The 20,524-nt window shown below is 45.0% G+C and overlaps 1 protein-coding gene across 1 annotated transcript; it reads left to right on the top strand.

The window, feature by feature from the left end:
• The first annotated feature begins 278 nt into the window (after nucleotides 1-278).
• On the top strand, nucleotides 279-19,626 carry smad9 (SMAD family member 9). Its single transcript, XM_084191088.1, has 8 exons — nucleotides 279-413; nucleotides 3,914-4,536; nucleotides 8,634-8,849; nucleotides 10,342-10,599; nucleotides 12,314-12,424; nucleotides 13,935-14,156; nucleotides 16,274-16,530; nucleotides 17,100-19,626. The coding sequence occupies exons 2-8, from the start codon at nucleotides 4,341-4,343 to the stop codon at nucleotides 17,241-17,243; spliced, it is 1,404 nt and encodes a 467-aa protein (XP_084047214.1). The 5' UTR covers nucleotides 279-413; nucleotides 3,914-4,340; the 3' UTR covers nucleotides 17,244-19,626.
• Nucleotides 19,627-20,524: the final 898 nt, after the last annotated feature.

The following is a 20,524-nucleotide window of genomic DNA, read 5'->3' as shown; positions in this document are numbered from 1 at the left end:
GAGAGAGAGAGAGAGAGAGAGAGAGAGAGAGAGATAGATAGAGAGAGAGAGAGAGAGAGAGAGAGAGAGAGAGAGAGAGAGAGAGAGAGAGACAGAGAGAGAGAGCGCGCACCGCTGCTGACTGTCTGTCTGAATCTTTCTCGAATCCTGGGAAAGTTCCAGGGGCAGGCTGGCTGGCGGAGGGATCTGGCACGCAGGCACTGCGGCTCCAGCCTGGCTGACGCCGGGGTTGTGGCGCTCTGCTCCGCTCGTGGAGGCTCAAGGGCTCCTAGCAAACACTCTCCCCACCTTGCTCTATCCGCGCCGCGCTCAACTGGGAAGCCAGACATCACACGCATGAACAGAGGGACAGGAATCGCCCCCGTCATTCACAACAGTGAAGCGCTGTAGTGAATGGACATCACACAGCAGAGGTGAGAGATTAAATATTTTGCTTTTTTAAATGATATTGATAACTTTAATGCGTGGGTCTTCTAGGGGGTTAGTGTAATTGATTGGCTATGAGGCTATCACACACAGGATCATGTTTTTTTAAGTATACAGTGTAATGAAAAATGGTAAATGATATGGTACTTTTGGGTATTATCAACAGTAAAATACTCTGAAACGTTTTACTGCTGCATACTGTAAATTATGGTGCATTATGGGAAAATGTTGTGGGAGGGAAATGAAATGCTGTATTTCGAATGGTACTGTAATTCCACACCACAGAATAGAGTACCATACCGTATCTTTGTAGTGACAAAAACCTGTTGACCACTAGTGGGTACATGGTATTGTAGTTTCTGGCTCATTAACATATTTAGAGGCGTGCTCTGTTTGTTGCACCAGTGAGAATGCTGGACCAATTTAACTCCAATGTGGTTATAGTGCCCCATCAATGTGTATGGGGGACAGATTGGAGTGGCAGCAGGTCTTAAACCTTACCTTTATTGGTTGAGCATTTTGCCATGTCCTTTTGGTCTGTTTTCCCCTGTAGTCGCTGCCAGTTTGAAAGCCTTTGTTAAGGCCTTTAGATGTGCCACTGATATAAAACACCAAATATCCATTAATATACTGTAATGTGTAACAGCCATGTAATTACAGTATACAACTAGGAAATAGAAACCCCTCCCCTCAACGAATTTCAAAGAGCCATTTATTAATTCCTATTACTGAAGAATTATTTTTTTTACAGTACCTTTTACGGTATTGTACTGTGTGTCATTACACAGTACTTGCTTTGATACTGTATTTATGTTGCAGTAGGTGTACTGTAATATGAAATGCAGACTTTTACTTGCCACCTAGCTGCCTGTAAGCTACTGTCAAATTCACAGTAACCCCTTTACAGTGTATGTGAAACAATATGAACGTGATGATTATTGAAGGTATGACAAACATTTGCAGATGTCTGATTAAACTTTTATTTTATCACAATCTTTTTATTTCACCTTATATTTAATAATGATCTTAGGCTATTCTGTGTTCATGGGAAGTTATTGTCCCATTTTGAAAGCGTGGTTGGCTTTTGGCTATAGTGGGAAACAACATTGCGAAATAGTAGAAAACATTGTGATGCATATGTAACCTACTACAATGCGGAAAGCGGTTACCTTGTCGCCCTGTGATAGTGTGTAGTTGGGCAGAGGGCGGGGAGGGGAACTCGTCCTCAACATGTCATGTACAGAAGAAAAAAAAACTTCCTCGTAGTAAAGGGAAACTGGTGTGTTTACTTTCGGGGTTGTCTGCTGATGATAAAGCATAAGGTAATTAAGCCTATCTCAGCCCGTAGACTGAGTGACGCCAGCTTCAGAAAGGAGTCAACGCAGGCAGAGCGGAACAGACGCGCTGGTGCCGCGCTACCGCATTCAAGTGCAGTGGGCGGTGAGCGCCTGTAGTGCGCGCCACATTTGCCAAAATACAAACCTACGCTGTTATAGGCTACTTTTCCAACTGACATACAGGGTGAATATGTGGCGTCAGATGATTCCATTTCTTAATTGACCGTGACTGACTGAACTAAAGAAGAAGAGGCCGTTCAGTCCTCGCTCTGTCCTGTATCCATTCGAACAGAGTGCCGCGCGCAGACACAGGATAACTCCAGTGCCTGCTGCTGAATTATAGTGACGCTTGCTCTCAGCATGTTTGGCATTCCTATGTTCCCTAGGCTAGTACATTATTTCTATGTGGTATGGATTTCAATGCAGATATATCATGATTATAACAATACATTCGTTTTGTTGTCATCTCAGTCCAAGAGAGGTTCAAACATGAAGAGTGACAGATCATAAACAAACAGTAGCCAGGGTTTTTGAGGATGAAACAGGACTGAAAATCACAAGAATCCCTTTTTTACAAGACCACATAAACTACTCAACTACTGGACTACTCTGTGTAGGCTTCATTAGACTGTTTTACAATGGAATAAAGATCCCTCTCTTTTTGTATGGGAGAGAGAGAGAGAGAGAGAGAGAGAGAGAGAGAGAGAGAGAGAGAGAGAGAGAGAGAGAAATAATCAAAGAAAGAGAGAATGAAAGAGAGAAAGAATGGTGCCACATTAAAGTTGTTTTTTTTAAAGCCAATATCTGAGTTCTTCCATTATGAATGGCACATTAGGTAATGTTGCAAAACCTTGCTGGAAGAGCCAGCCTGACTAGGAGAGAGAGAAAGCATGCCTGCCTGAATAAGAATGTTTCCATTTCCATGCTGTCTGTCTGTCTGTCTGTCTGTCCGTCCATCCATATGTGAGTGGTGTGACCAGTGCTGGCCAGACAGTGTGGCTCCTCACTATGAGACAGTGGGATGTACACTGAGTCAATACTTTGTAGAGAAGCACCTTTGGCGGTGATTACAGCTGTGAGTCTTTTAAGGGTGACCTGCTTAAGAGCTTTGCACATCTGGATTGTAGAATATTTGCCCATTATTCTTTTAAAGAATTCTTCAAGCTCTGTCAAGTTGGTTGTTGATCATTGCTACACAGCCATTTTCAAGTCTTGCCATAGATTTTCAAGCCGATTTCACTCAAAACTGTAACTAGGCCACATAGGAACATTCAATGTATATTCTTTGGAGGCAACTCCAGTGAAGATTTGGCCTTGTGTTTTAGGTTATTGTCCTGCTGAAAGGTGAATTCGTCTCCCAGTGTCTGTTGGAAAGCAGACTGAACCAGGTTTTCCTCTAGGATTTTGCCTGTGCTTATAGCTGTATTCCGTTTCTTTTTGTCCTAAAAAAACTCCCTAGTCCTTGCCGATGACAAGCATACCCATAACATGATACAGACGCCACCATGCTTGAAAATATGAAGAGTGGTACTCAGTATTGTGTTGTGTTGGATTTGCCCCAAACATAACGCTTTGTATTCTGGACAAAAAGTTAATTTCTTTGCCACATTTTTGCATTATTACCTAAGTGAATTGTTGCAAACAGGATGCATGTCTCTGAATATTTGTATTGTGTACAGACTTCCTTCTTTTCACTCTGTCAATTAGGTTAGTATTGTGGAGTAACTACAATGATGTTGATCCATCCTCAGTCATCTCCTATCACAGTCATTAAACTCTGTAACTGTTTTAAAATCACCATTTGGCTCATGGTGAAATCCCTGAGCAGTTTCCTTCCTCTCCGGCAACTTCTAAAAGCATGTTTTCACTTTGTCATTATGGGGTATTGTGTGTAGATGGGTGAGAGAAAAAAATCTATTTAATCCATTTTGAATTCAGGCTGTAACAACAATGTGGAATAAGTCAGACTTTCTGAAGGCCCTGTAAATCCCTATAGTCCCTGTAGACTTGATTCAGTGTCCCAGTCCTAATTATCTCCTAAGTCTTCTGTTGTATTAAACCCTCTGGTTCATGTGACTCACACCCCTGCTGACCAGCCCTTTGTTTCTGTTAAATTAGCGCCTAATTTAATCTCTCTCTTCTCTGGTCAGATGACTGAAACCTGACCGGGACTTCTGACTGCATGAGGAATAACATTCACTACAGGAGGCTACCATTCTGACCAGACCATAATCCTGCTAAGAGAGAGAGGGAGAGACACACAGAGAAAGGGAGTGAAACAGAGAGAGCAAGAGAGAAGAAAAATAAGATATTTGGGATTGTGTCATTATTCCTACTCCTGGTCTCTTCAGGAAGCACCAACGGAACTAATGAACCCCAGCTTCTGTTTACAGTGACTCCTCACACTCCTCCTCGAGCTCCATCCCTGATCCCTCGCTTCCGCTCTCCTTTACCCGCGTGGGCGACAATCCATCCATCACACTCCTCCTCTGTCCCCCTCTCCTACCTCCTCTCATCACATTCCCTCCCTCTTTCACCCAAGTGGGGGTTTCTCCTCCCTCCCTCCCTCCATCCCTCATGCACTCCTCCACCTCCATCACGTCACTCTTCTCCTTCACCAGCCCTGCAGTGAAGAGGCTTCTGGGATGGAAACAGGGGGATGAGGAGGAGAAGTGGGCAGAGAAGGCTGTGGACTCCCTGGTCAAGAAACTAAAGAAGAAGAAGGGAGCGATGGAGGAGCTGGAGAAGGCCCTCAGCTGCCCCGGACAGCCCAGTGAGTAACCCTGTCAGATCAAATCAAATAACATTTTAACCGTCACATGCTTCGTAAACAACAGTGAAATGTTTACTTACGGGCCCTTCCCAACGATGCAGAGAGAAAGACATTATAGAGAAATAATAGGAAAGTAAAACATGTAATAATAAAAGTAACAATAGATACACAATGAGTAACGATAACTTATATATACAAGGGGTACCAGTACCGAGTCGATGTGCAGGGGTACGAGGTAATTGAGGTAGATATGTACATATAACTAGGAAGAAAGGGACAGATAGTAAACAGCAGTGTATGTGATGAGTCAAAAAAGTTAGTGCAAAATCAGGTCAATGCAGATAGTCCGGGTAGTTATTGGTTAACTATTTAACTAACTATACTGAACAAAAATATAAACGCAACATGTCAAGTGTTGGTCCCATGTTTCATGAGCTGAGATAAAAGATCCCAGACATTTTCCATACGCACAAAAAGCTTATTTATGTCAAATTTTGTGCACAAATTAGTTTACATCCCTGTTAGTGAGCATTTCTCTTTTGCCAAGATAATCCATCCACCTGACAGGTGTGGCATATCAAGAAGCTGATTAAACAACATGATCATTACACAGGTGCACCTTGTGCTGGGGACAATAAAAGGCCTCTCTAAAATGTGCAGTTTTGTCACACAACACAATGCCACAGATGTCTCAAGTTTTGAGGGAGCGTGTAATTGGCATGCTGACTGCAGGAATGTCCACCAGAGCTGTTGGCAAATAATGTAATGTCCATTTCTCTACCATAAGCCGCCTCCAACGTTGTTTTAGAGAATTTGGCAGTATTTCCAACCAGCCTCACAACCGCAGACCACGTGTAACCACGCCAGTCCAGGACCTCCTCTTCCGGCTTCTTCACCTGCAGGATCATCTGAGACCAGCCACCCGGACAGCTGATGAAACTGAGGAGTATTTCTGTCTGTAATAAAGCCCTTTTGTGGGGAAAAACTCATTCTGATTGGCTGGGCCTGGCTCCCCAGTGGGAGGGCCTATGACCTCCTAGGCCCACCCATAGCTTCACCCCTTCCCAGTCATGTGAAATCCATAGATTAGGGCCTAATGAATTTATTTAAATTGACTGATTTCCTTATATGAACTGTAACTCAGTAAAATCGTTGAAATTGTTGCATGTTGCGTTTATATTTTTGTTCAGTATATTTAGAAGTCTTATGTCTTGGGGGTAGAAGCTGTTCAGGGTCCTGTTGGTTCCAGACTTGGTGCATCAGTACCACTTGCCGTGCGGTAGCAGAGAAAACAGTCTATAACTTGGGGGGCTGGAGTCTTTGATAATTTTTAGTGCCTTCCTCTGACACCGCCTGGTATAGAGGTCCTGGATGGCAGGGAGCTCGGCCCCAGTGATGTACTGGGCCGTACGCACTACCCTCTTTAGCACCTTGCGGTCTGATGCCATGCAGTTGCCATACCAAGCGGTGATGCAGGCAGTCAGGATGCTCTCAATGGTGCAGCTGTATAACGTTTTGAGGATCTGAGGGCCCATGCCAAATCTTTTCAGCCTCCTGAGGGGGAAGAGGCTTTGTCGTGCCCTCTTCACAGCTGTGTCGGTGTGTTTGGACCATGATAGATCCTTAGTGATGTGGACACGGAGAAACTTGAAGCTCTCGACTCGCTCCACTACAGCCCCGTCGATGTGAATGGGGGCGTACTCGATCCTCCTTTTCCTGTAGTCCACAATCAGCTCCTTTGTCTTGCTGACGTTGAGGGAGAGGTTGTTGTCCTGGCACCACACTGCCAGGTCTCTGACATCCTCTCTATAGGCTGTCTCATTGTCGTCGGTGATCAGACCTACCGTCGTGTCGTCTGCAAACTTAATGATGGTGTTGGAGTTGTGCGCGACCACGCAGTCGTGGGTGAACAGGGAGTACAGGAGGGGACTGATCACGCACCCCTGAGGGGCCTCCGTGTTCAGGGTCAGAGTGGCGGATGTGTTATTGCCTACCTTTACCACCTGGGGGCGGCCCGTCAGGAAGTCCAGGATCCAGTTGCAGAGGAAGGTGTTCAGTTCCAGGGTCCTTAGCTTAGTGATGAGCTTTGACGGCACTATGGTGTTGAACGCTGAGCTGTAGTCAATAAACAGCATTCTCACGTAGGTGTTCCTTTTGTCCAAGTGAGAAAGGGCAGTGTGGAGTGCAATATAGATTGCATCATCTGTGGATCAGTTGGGGTGGTATGTGAATTGGAGTGCGCCCAGTGTGTCTGGGATGATGGTGTTGATGTGAGCCATGACCAGCCTTTCAAAGCATTTCATGGCTACAGATGTGAGTGCTACGGGGTGATTGTAATTTAGACAGGTTACCTTGGCATTCTTGGGCACGGGGACTCTGGTGGTCTGCTTGAAACATGTAGGTATTACAGACTGGATTAGGGAGAGGTTGAAAATGTTCGTGAAGACACTTGCCAGCTGGTCAGCGCATGCTCTGAGTACGCGTCCTGGTAATCTGTCTGGCCCTGCGGTCTTGTGGACCTGTTTAAAGGTCTTACTCACATTTAGCTCATCTGGTAGGCTCGCATCACTGGGCAGCTCGCGGCTGGGTTTCCCTTTGTAATCCGTGATAGTTTGCAAGCCCTGCCACATCCGATGAGTGTCAGAACCGGTGTAGTAGGATTCAATCTTAGTCCTGTATTGATGTTTTGCATGTCTTATAAGCGTCCGGGTTAGTGTCCCACTCCTTGAAAGCGGCAGCTCTAGCCTTTAGCTCAGTGCGGATGTTGCCTGCTATCCATGGCTTCTGGTTGTGATATGTACGTACAGTCACTGTGGGGATGACGCTGTCGATGCACTTATTAATGAAGCCGGTGACTGATGTGCCTGTTTGAGTTTTTGCTTGTAAGCTGGAATCAGGAGGATAGAGTTATGGTCAGATTTGCCAAATGGAGGCCGAGGGAGAGCTTTGTATGCGTCCATGTGTGTTGATTAAAGGTGATGGTGAGTTTTTTTTGCCTCTAGTTGCACAGGCGACATGCTGGTATAAATTGGGTAAAACGGATTTCAGTTTTCCTGCATTGAAATCACCGCCTCTGGATGAGCATTATGGCCGTATACAGCTCGTTGAGTGTTAGCGCTCTCTCGGTCTTAGTGCCAGCATCGGTTTGTGGTGGTAAATCGACAGCTACAAAAAAATACAGATGAAAACTCTCTTGGTAAATAGTACAGTCTACAGCTTATCATGAAGTATTCTGTCTCAGGCGATCAGAACCCCGAGACTTCCTTAGTGTTAGAGATCGCGCACCACCACCCCCCCCCCCCCCCCCCCCTTGAGGTTACCCGATGCTGCCGTTCTGTCCTGCCGATGCAGAGGAAAAACCAGCTAAATGTATATTATCCAGGTCCTTGTTTAGCCACGACTCCAGGAAGCGTAGGATATTACAGTTCTTCAGGTCCAGTTGATAGGGTGGTCTCGAATGGAGCTGGTCCTGTTTGTTCTCCAGTGATTTTATAGAACAGGCAGTTTATTTACTCGTCGCCGTAGTTTCATCAGGGGGGCGTCGGCCTCTCTATCACCGTCTCTTTTCTCTTCAGAATGTCGGGGTGAGCAGTTTGTCCTGCTCCGACAACTCGTTGAAGTAGAAACGTTCATCCAAATCGAGGTTAGCGATCGCTGTTCTGATGTCCAGAAGCTCTTTTCAGTCATAGGAAACGATGTCGGGAACATTATGTAAAAACTTTTTTTTTTTTTTTACAATCAGCGCAAAAAAAACATACCAAATAGCAGAATTGGTCAGGAGCCTGTAAAACGGTCGCTATACATTTCAGCGCCATTACACGTGTGTGTGTGTGTGTGTGTGTGTGTGTATGTGTGTGTATGTGTGTGTGTGTGTGTGTGTGTGTGTGTGTGACCAGTTAAAGAGTGTTTATCCAGAGATGATGTCATCACTAGGACCAGGAAACATGTCACTCCCGAGTCCATAACAGACAGGAAGTACACATCCATAGGAACCAACTGGTCATGCACTGTTTCATTCAGTTCCATTCACCTTTGTAGCTTATTCTGATATAGTCTACAACACCTCTGATCCAACCTCTCTTTACCTCCTCCAACAGGTAAGTGTGTGACCATCCCCCGGTCTCTGGACGGTCGTCTCCAGGTGTCCCACAGGAAGGGACTCCCCCACGTTATCTACTGTAGGGTGTGGCGTTGGCCCGACCTGCAGTCTCATCATGAGCTCAAGGCCTTGGAGTGCTGCGAATTCGCCTTCGGATCCAAACAGAAAGACATCTGTATCAACCCTTACCACTACAGACGGGTAGAGACACCAGGTATGTAGCTATATTAACCACTACAGACGGGTAGAGACACCAGGTATGTAGCTATATTAACCACTACAGACGGGTAGAGACACCAGGTATGTAGCTATATTAACCACTACAGACGGGTAGAGACACCAGGTATGTAGCTATATTAACCACTACAGACGGGTAGAGACACCAGGTATGTAGCTATATTAACCACTACAGACGGGTAGAGACACCAGGTATGTAGCTATATTAACCACTACAGACGGGTAGAGACACCAGGTATGTAGCTATATTAACCACTACAGACGGGTAGAGACACCAGGTATGTAGCTATATTAACCACTACAGACGGGTAGAGACACCAGGTATGTAGCTATATTAACCACTACAGACGGGTAGAGACACCAGGTATGTAGCTATATTAACCACTACAGACGGGTAGAGACACCAGGTATGTAGCTATATTAACCACTACAGACGGGTAGAGACACCAGGTATGTAGCTATATTAACCACTACAGACGGGTAGAGACACCAGGTATGTAGCTATATTAACCACTACAGACGGGTAGAGACACCAGGTATGTAGCTATATTAACCACTACAGACGGGTAGAGACACCAGGTATGTAGCTATATTAACCACTACAGACGGGTAGAGACAACAGGTATGTAGCTATATTAACCACTACAGACGGGTAGAGACACCAGGTATGTAGCTATATTAACCACTACAGACAGGTAGAGACACCAGGTATGTAGCTACAGTGCATTCGGAAAGTATTCAAATCCCTTCTCCTTTTTCCACATTTTGTTACGTTACAGCCTTATTCTAAAATGGATTAAATAAATAAAAAATCCTCATCAGTCATCAAGTACTAAAGTAAAAAGTCCTGTTTTATCTAACCCAGTCTTGTGTCGGAAATGGCACCCTATTCACTAAATAGTGCACTACTTTTGACCAGGGTCCGCATAGGGAACAGGATGCCATTTCAGACGCATCTGTGTTGTTCCTGTGTGTTAATTATCTGGGATAAAGTTCAGTAGAGGGATGTGGGATGAAATCTGATCTCATCAGCACTGTGTTCTCTTCAGAGACAAACTGGATTTACAGTCATCTGATATGAGAAGAACTGTAATTATTGATCAATCTCTCTCTCTCTCGCTCTCTGTCTCTCTCTCTCTCTGTCTCTGTCTTTCTGTCTCTCTTTCACTCTCTCTCTCGCTCTACGCCTTTCTCTGTCTGTCTGTCTGTCTGTCACTATGTCTGTCTGTCTGTCTGTCTGTCTGACACTATGTCTGTCTGTCTGTCTGTCTATCTGTCTCTGACACTATGTCTGTCTGTCTGTCTGTCTGTCACTATGTCTGTCACTATGTCTGTCTGTCTGTCTGTCTGTCTGTCTGTCTGTCTGACACTATGTCTGTCTGTCTGTCTCTCTGTTCCCTTCCCGCTGCCCTCCCTCCCTCTCTCTCTCTCCTTCTCCCCTCCCTCCCCTCCCCCCCTCTCTCTCTCAGTGCTCCCCCCGGTGTTGGTCCCCCGCCACAGTGAGTTTAACCCCCAGCACAGTCTACTGGCTAAGTTCCGGAACGCCTCGCTCCACAACGAGCCCCTGATGCCCCAGAACGCCACATACCCGGACTCCTTCCCTCCTCACCCCTGCACCTCCTTCTCCTCCCCCTCCTCCTCCTCCCTCACCCAGTCTCCCACCCCCGCCAGCTACCCCAACTCTCCCAGCAGCGCAGCCGAACCAGCCAGCCCCTACCACATCACAGGTACTACTACTAAATACATACCTATACTTAATACTACATAACTACTACTACAGTACTATAGCCAGCCCCTACCACATCACAGGTACTACTACTAAATACATACATATACTTAATACTACATAACTACTACTACAGTACTATAGCCAGCCCCTACCACATCACAGGTACTACTACTAAATACATACATATACTTAATACTACATAACTACTACTACAGTACTATAGCCAGCCCCTACCACATCACAGGTACTACTACTAAATACATACATATACTTAATACTATATAACTACTACTACAGTACTATAGCCAGCCCCTACCACATCACAGGTACTACTACTAAATACATACCTATACTTAATACTACATAACTACTACTACAGTACATAGCCAGCCCCTACCACATCACAGGTACTACTACTAAATACATACCTATACTTAATACTACATAACTACTACTACAGTACTATAGCCAGCCCCTACCACATTATAGGTAGAAACACGATTACTATATTTCTTTACGGCTGTTATAATCTCTATTGAGCTGATTACTGCAATGTAGCCCAAAGGCCGGCAGATGGCGATATCGAGTCGTTTCCGCCTTACTATCCAAATGGCCGGCAATACACTCGTATCCCCCGTGGACCGGTTCATATCTGAAACATTCTCCATTCTGGCTGCAAAGGTGTCTATTTCCTCCTTAACTAGATTTAATGGCGAGAAGGTGGGAAAAAAAACGGGGAAAATATGCGTACTTTCTTTATGAAACACCATTTTCTACCACCATGCTAAAGTGGCTAATGCCTAGGAATGCTAGTCCCGGATGTTGCGTATCGCGTTCAGCCAATCAGGTTGCAGCAGTCTGTTGTTTATCCCTGGCTGAACGCAGGGCGCAACATCAGGAAGTATCATTAGCCACTAGCATGGTGGTGGAAAACTGTGTTTCATAAAAGAAAGTAAGCATATTTTCCCCGTTTTCCCCCCCCCACCTTCTTCCAGTTAAATCTAGTTCAGGAGGAAATCGACGCCTTTGAAGCCTGAATGGAGAATGTTGTAGGTATGAACCGGTCCACGGGGGATACGAGTGTATTGCCGGCTGCATACAATGCGTTCGGACGGTAAAATGAAACCATCCATACCAGATGAATATCACCATCTGCTGGCCATTGGGCTAACTGCATGGCACTAGTACTACTGCTAGTATTGTAATACAGTACCATTGCAGTAATCATCTTAATAAAGATCAAACAGCTTTCACTGTCTTTACATTTCAATAGTTATTTGTCCTATTATTATAATCCTTTTGTAGCTATTTATTTTTTTACTTTTGATGTATTGTAATTTCTCTTCCTTTCCCACCTCTGTTCCCTCCTCCCCCTCTGTTCCCCTCCTCCCCCTCTGTTCCCCTCCTCCCCTCTGTTCCCTCATCCCCCTCTGTTCCCCTCCTCCCCCTCTATTCCCCTCATCCCCCTCTGTTCCCCACCTCCCCCTCTGTTCCCCTCCTCCCCCTCTGTTCCCTCATCCCCCTCTGTTCCCCTCCTCCCCCTCTGTTCCCCTCCACCCCCTCTGTTCCCCTCCTCCCCCCTCTGTTCCCTCCTCCCCCCTCCTTTCCCTCCTCCCTCCTCCATTCCCGCCTCCCCCTCTGTTCCCTCCTCCCCCTTCTGTTCCCTCCTCCCCCCCCTGTTCCCTCCTCCCCCCTCTGTTCCCTCCTCCAAGCAGAGACCCCCCCTCCCCCATATAGCATGATGGAGACGGCCCCAACAGAGGATGTCAAGCCCGGAGACTCCTCAAACACACACAAGCTCACCTTCTCAGCTCCGCACATAGGTAAAATAACACGAACACCTTTGCTTTTCTTAAACTAGCACTCGTCTTCTCTTACTAGTACTGACTTTGCTGAAAGCTACTTCATTGAGGAACAATGTACTTACTGTGATATGTGGTTGTCTCAGTATCTTAAGAAGAATGCACTGTATGTGGCTCTGGATAATAATAAAAAGAATAATAATAATATGCCATTTAGCAGACGCTTTTATCCAAAGCGACTTACAGTCATGCGTGCATACATTTTTGTGTATGGGTGGTCCCGGGGATCGAACCCACTACCCTGGCGTTACAAGCGCCGTGCTCTACCAGCTGAGCTACAGAGGACCATGTTCTACCAACTAAACTACAGAGGACTATGTTCTACCAACTAAACTACAGAGGACCATGTTCTACCAACTAAACTACAGAGGACTATGTTCTACCAACTAAACTACAGAGGACCATGCTCTACCAACTAAACTACAGAGGACCATGCTCTACTAACTAAACTACAGAGGACCATGCTCTACTAACTAAACTACAGAGGACCATGCTCTACTAACTAAACTACAGAGGACCATGCTCTACTAACTAAACTACAGAGGACCATGTTCTACCAACTAAACTACAGAGGACCATGCTCTACCAACTAAACTACAGAGGACCATGCTCTACTAACTAAACTACAGAGGACCATGCTCTACCAACTGAACTACAGAGGACCATGCTCTACTAACTGAACTACAGAGGACCATGCTCTACCAACTGAACTACAGAGGACCATGCTCTACTAACTGAACTACAGAGGACCATGCTCTACCAACTAAACTACAGAGGACCATGCTCTACTAACTAAACTACAGAGGACCATGCTCTACCAACTGAACTACAGAGGACCATGCTCTACCAACTAAACTACAGAGGACCATGCTCTACTAACTGAACTACAGAGGACCATGCTCTACTAACTACAGAGGACCATGCTCTACCAACTGAACTACAGAGGACCACAGGAGCGTCTGCTAAACGACTAACATGTAAAATGTAGGTGACAAACACACGCTCTAAAGGCGTTTGTCCATCTTGAGACGCCGTAGCCAGTATACACTTCCTCAAAAAAGTCTGAATTAATCTAAGATAACTCAAGAAATCTGTCAGTCATTTTGACGTTTTTTTGCCGAAGAGATCTTAGTCGTGCAATTTTACATCTAACTAGGATGTTTGGTGCAGTATTTCTCAATGAAACACTGTGCATGAAAACAAGCCGTCTCTCGTTGAATGACAACAAACATTTTATTGAAGAATCCCTACTGTTGACCAATCACAGACGAAGGGGTGCAGACTTCGGCTCCGAACTTCGGCTTGCCTCCAGAAAGAAAAATGTGTTTGCCCGAACAGCCGGAAAAACCCTCAACAAAGTACAAAACGAACAAAACGTCACAAAATGTCGTCATAATATATACAGGAACTCTACCAAACTGTTTGGGCTGGGAAGCATGCCTTAACCCTCCCGTGTCTCCTCTCTGTGTAGACCTGCGGCCTGTGTGTTATGAGGAGCCAGAGTACTGGTGTTCAGTGGCGTACTATGAGCTGAATAATCGCGTTGGAGAGACGTTCCACGCCTCGTCCCGTAGCGTCCTGGTCGACGGCTTCACCGACCCCTCCAACAACAAGAACCGCTTCTGTCTCGGCCTGCTGTCTAACGTCAACCGCAACTCAACCATCGAACACACACGCAGGCACATAGGGAAAGGTGAGAACACACACACAGAGGCGGAAAGCACACACACAACACACAACACACAGGCACACAAACACAACACACAGGCACACACACAAACACAACACACAGGCACACACACAAACACAACACACAGGCACACAAACACAACACACAACACACAGGCACACAACACACAACACACAGGCGCACACACACACACACACACACACACACACACAACACAACACACACACAGGCAAAGGAAAATAATGAATATGACATTTTTTTTAAATAGTGTTTATTCATTATTAATTGACCGAATGTAGAAAATGAAGTGTTTGTTTCACAGTGTAAACAACTAGCCATCAGCCACTGTGCTTCCCAAATGACACCCTATTCCCTATATAGTGCACTTCTTTTGACCAGAGACCTATGGGAGCCACAGGGTGTCATTTGGGATGCATATACATAGTCAAATGTTTTCTTATTTTATTAAAGAGACAGTGTTCGGTAACAGAGGAAAAGTCCTGCTGGTCTCTCTCACTTTTAGACTGGCGCCGAACCATGTACCATGGCTGTTGTAGGTCTCTCTCTCTCTCTCGCTCTGTGTGTGTGTGTGTGTGTGTGTGTTTGTTTGTGTGTGAGTGTGTGTGTTTGTGTGTGTTTGGGTGTGAGTGCGTGTATGTGTGTGTGTTGAGGCCCGTATGACCTGGAACAGCCTGGCCTGTTGGCTTTTCTCATGGTGTCAGATCATTGTTGCCGTTTCAACATTGGATAAAGATAAAATGTTGCCATGGGCAACTGTGAAAAACATGTGTGTGTGTGTGTGTGTGGTGTTGGGAACTAGGGGAATAGGAGAGGTCGGAGGGAGTGGGAGAGGAGCCAAGTTTGGGCCTCCTCCCACATGCCTCTGTCCCCCATCACAGACACATACAGACACACACACACGCACGCGCACGCACGCACACACACACACACACACACGTGCACGCGCGCACGCACACACACACACACACACACACACACACACACACACGCACACACACACACACACACACGCATACAGGGGATCAGTCACAAGAGAAGAGAAGCTATCCAGACAGGGCTGGTTTATAAGGAGACCATTACCACTCTGCCTTGGCGAGGGATGAAACACTCAGCTAGGTTAGTAAATAACACAATGACTGAACAAATCCTTGGGTCGTACATGTGCACACCCACTGGAGAGGAAAGAAAATTAACAACAGCCATTTTTTCTGATTTACGGGTCTTTGTGGTTGGAATGGAAGTCTGCTAAAGCCACTGGAATGATAGTGCCATGCTAGCTTGCTTTGGAGTCATTACTCTGGAATGATAGTGCCATGCTAGCTTGCTTTGGAGTCATTACTCTGGAATGATAGTGCCATGCTAGCTTGCTTTGGAGTCATTACTCTGGAATGATAGTGCCATGTTAGCTTGCTTTGGAGTCATTACTCTGGAATGATAGTGCCATGTTAGCTTGCTTTGGAGTCATTACTCTGGAATGATAGTGCCATGTTAGCTTGCTTTGGAGTCATTACTCTGGAATGATAGTGCCATGCTAGCTTGCTTTGGAGTCATTACTCTGGAATGATAGTGCCATGTTAGCTTGCTTTGGAGTCATTACTCTGGAATGATAGTGCCATGCTAGCTTGCTTTGGAGTCATTACTCTGGAATGATAGTGCCATGCTAGCTTGCTTTGGAGTCATTACTCTGGAATGATAGTGCCATGCTAGCTTGCTTTGGAGTCATTACTCTGGAATGATAGTGCCATGCTAGCTTGCTTTGGAGTCGTTACTCTGAGAAACTGCTAGGAACCAGGAAGTGTTGTCACACTAGGGTTAGTTTCCACAGTTTTAACAGCACCAGGGTGATCCATAAATATCATCAGTTTTCAAAGACGCAAACGGTTAATGTAGGTTACTGCTAGAAAATAAGGATATTATTAGAGATATTCTTTTCTATTTATTAATGTCTCTCCATACGTACTCTTCTCTGCCAAGAGGGTAGCAGATAGCAATGAGGTCAAGGATTTTAACCCTTCTGTCTCTCTCTATCTCTCACTCTCTCACTCTCTCTCACCCCCTGCTTCTCTCTCTCTCTGCTCCCTCCCCACCTTCTCTCCCAGGTGTTCATCTCTACTACGTGGGTGGTGAAGTCTACGCTGAGTGTCTGAGTGACAGCAGTATCTTCGTCCAGAGTCGTAACTGTAACTACCAGCATGGTTTCCATGCCACCACTGTGTGTAAGATCCCTAGTGGCTGCAGTCTGAAGATCTTCAACAACCAGCTGTTTGCTGAGCTCCTCTCTCAGTCTGTCAACCACGGCTTTGAGGTGGTCTACGAACTGACCAAGATGTGTACTATACGCATGAGCTTCGTCAAGGTAACTATGGGGTCAGGGGTCAGGGGTGAAGGGTGAAGGGTCAGGGGTTATAAGAGAGTCTGCATGGGCAGTGAATGCAGCACTGAAAATTCACATTTAAACAGACGTTTGTGAGAGAAAAGAGGTACTGAGATGTCTGGAGAAATAACATTGTTTAGGAGCTTCAAGAAAGAATGATATTTCCACGGTAACTCAACACCATGTTATTCTGATATTTGGCTCCCGCCTGGAGTGATGTGAGAGGGTTCCAAGACCACACACACACACACATATTGGTCACGGTCGTATCTAGTTACACACACGTACACACACACACACGCATGCACATACACACAAATGTGTACACAAGATCCTCAAGTTGCCACACATACACACACCAAAGTTGTGTTCACTTGGCACCTAACAGAAGAAAACCGACTGTGAAGGACTACAGGGAGGGACTTTGAATAGAGCAGATATCTGAGTGGCACGTTTGTTCTACATAACATATTTATTTTACAACGTTTCAAAAACGTCCAGTTGAACACGTCTCTGATAACTTGGTATTTACTTCCGCTTCCTCTGTGCAGGGCTGGGGTGCAGAGTACCACCGTCAGGATGTCACCAGCACCCCCTGCTGGATAGAGGTGCACCTGCACGGCCCTCTGCAGTGGCTGGACAAGGTCCTCACACAGATGGGCTCTCCCCATAATCCCATCTCCTCCGTGTCCTAACGCACACACACACACAGATGTGGCCTGTCCTAAAACACACACACACAGATGTGGCCTGTCCTAAAACACACACACACAGATGTGGCCTGTCCTAAAACGCACACACACAGATGTGGCCTGTCCTAAAACACACACACACAGATGTGGCCTGTCCTAAAACACACACACACAGATGTGGCCTGTCCTAAAACACACACACACAGATGTGGCCTGTCCTAAAACACACACACACAGATGTGGCCTGTCCTAAAACACACACACACACATATACTCTGTTTCCTAAACACACACACACACACACACACACACACACAGACAGACACAGGCAGACACACACATATGCTTATCTCGACTGATGCTATTGAAATAGCTGCCTTTTCTTCCTGACAGGAATCAACCATCATTTAACGCTACATTATGATGGTATTTCAGTTGATGACAGGAAATCAACCATACATAAGATAAGTTACTGTAGCTTTCAGTTAGTCAATATACAGTATGTCAGTGATGCAGACACATATTGGATTGTTTTAGCTACTCTGCAGTTCGGGTATACTTATACTGTAAGGGACAGTTTCGGCGACAACCGACAACTGAATATCCGTTTCATTGTTTTTGTCAGGTGATGTAGGAGGTGTAGCTGCGTTGGAGATGTCAAATCGGTGAGCGGCTGCTCTTGTCGTCGTTGAGCATATGAAATCACACTCCTCTTTAAATCCCAATCGCGTTAGAAGTTCAGAATGGAAAAAAAGTGTAGGCTATAGTTGAAATAATGACAGGTTCCAACCGCTGTGTCTTTGTGAGACGCAGTGTAGGTGAACGGGTGATCTCCGCATGTGTGGTTCCCACCGTGAAGCATGGAGGAGGAGGTGTGATGGTGTGGGGGTGCTTTGCTGGTGACACTGTCAGTGATTTATTTAGAATTCAAGGCACACTTAAACAGCATGGCTACCACAGCATTCTGCAGCGATACGCCATCCCATCTGGTTTGCGCTTAGTGGGACAATGACCCAAAACACACCTCCAGGCTGTGTAAGGGCTATTTGACCAAGAAGGAGAGTGATGGAGTGCTGCATCAGATGACCTGGCCTCCATAATCACCCAACCTCAACCCAGTTGAGATGGTTTGGGATGAGTTGGAACGCAGAGTGAAGGAAAAGCAGCCAACATGTGCTCAGCATATGTCAAATCAAATCACATTTTATTGGTCACATATACATATTTAGCAGATGTTATTTCGGCTGTAGCGAAATGCTTGTGTTCCTAGCTCCAACAGTGCAGTAGTATCTAACAATTCACAACAATACACACAAATCTAAAAGTAAAATAATGGAATTAAGAAATACATAAATATTAGGACAAGCAATGTCGGAGTGGCATTGACTAATATACAGTAGAATAGAATACAGTATATACATATGAAATGAGTAAAGCAGTATGTAAACATTATTAAAGTGACTAGTGTTCCATTATTAAAGTGGCCAGTGATTCCATGTCTATGTATATAGGGCAGCAGCCTCTAAGGTGCAGGGTTGAGTAACCGGGTGGTAGCCGGCTAATGATGGCTATTTAACAGTCTGATGGCCTTGAGATAGAAGCTGTTTTTCAGTCTCTCTGTCCCAGCTTTGATGCACCTGTACTGACCTCGCCTTCTGTATGATAGCGGGGTGAACAGACCGTGGCTCGGGTGGTTGATGTCCTTGATGATCTTTTTTGGCCTTCCTGTGACATCGGGTGCTGTAGGTGTGCTGGAGGGCAGGCAGTGTGCCCCCAGTGATGCGCTGGGCAGACCGCACCACCCTCTGGAGAGCCCTGCGGTTGCGGGTGGTGCAGTACCAGGCGGTGATACGGCCCGACAGGATGCCCTCAATGGTGCATCTGTAAAAGTTCATGAGGGTCTTAGGGGCCAAGCCAACTTTCTTCAGCCTCCTGAGGTCGAAGAGGCGCTGTTGTGCCTTCTTCACCACACTGTCTGTGTGGGTGGACCATTTCAGATCGTCAGTGAAGTGTACGCCGAGGAACTCGTTACACCTCTGACATCGCCTAAACAAAAACAATGAAACTGCTATGCAGTCGCGGGTTAAGGCAGAATTTATTTAGACAACGGTTAAAATTTTCATTCAATCACCTTTTGTTTACTGTAAGCTACAGACACTGCATTCAATCGTACATAGCTCTGTTTAAATAACCCTTTAACGGCACTCAAAGACAAAGGTGTTTGTCCCAAATGGCACCCTATTCCCTATATAGTGCACTAGGGTTCCATTTGAGACTCAAATTAAACATTACAGTATGTACTAATAGAGACTTATACGTCAATGTGTAAAATTGTGTTTGTGGTGTTTTACGTGTTGGAAACATTATAAACATGTATTTACTGATGTTTCTGACTGACCTTCTGATTATTTCATTCAATCTTTTTTTTTAAAATATATTCTTAAGGTTTTTCTTTTGTTTCTTTAGTTTTATGTGTAGTATATTTATGATACGTGAAGTAGTTTTATGTGTAGTGTATTTATGATACGTGAAGTAGTTTTATGTGTAGTGTATTTATGATACGTGAAGTAGTTTTATGTGTAGTGTATTTATGATACGTGAAGTAGTTTTATGTGTAGTGTATTTATGATACGTGAAGTAGTTTTATGTGTAGTGTATTTATGATACGTGAAGTAGTTTTATGTGTAGTGTATTTATGATACGTGAAGTAGTTTTATGTGTAGTGTATTTATGATACGTGAAGTAGTTTTATGTGTAGTGTATTTATGATACGTGAAGTAGTTTTATGTGTGGTATATTTATGATACGTGAAGTAGTTTTATGTGTAGTATATTTATGATACGTTAAGTCGTTTTATGTGTAGTGTATTTATGATACGTGAAGTAGTTTTATGTGTAGTGTATTTATGATACGTGAAGTAGTTTTATGTGTAGTGTATTTATGATACGTGAAGTCGTTTTATGTGTAGTGTATTTATGATACGTGAAGTTGTTTTATGTGTAGTGTATTTATGATAGATGAAGGAACTGTGCTAATAAGCATAATGAAATCTGGTCCTCTGGAGCTCAATTGGTAGAGCATTGCGCTTGTAACGCCAGGGTAGTGGGTTCGATCCCCGGGACCACCCATACGTAAAAATGTACGCACACATGACTAAGTCGCTTTGGATAAAAGCGTCTGCTAAATGGCATATTATATTATTATTATTATTATCTATAAAAGCATTCTCGGTGAATAAAGCCAGGTTTCAATCCGATTGCACGATGCAGTGCACTTGACATTTA

The sequence above is a fragment of the Coregonus lavaretus genome, assembly GCF_964263955.1.
Source record: "Coregonus lavaretus genome assembly, contig: HAP1_SCAFFOLD_217, whole genome shotgun sequence".
In the NCBI taxonomy this organism is placed as follows: Eukaryota; Metazoa; Chordata; class Actinopteri; order Salmoniformes; family Salmonidae; genus Coregonus; species Coregonus lavaretus.
Note: the sequence above shows the minus strand (reverse complement) of the source record. Positions and strands in the feature narration are given on the sequence as shown.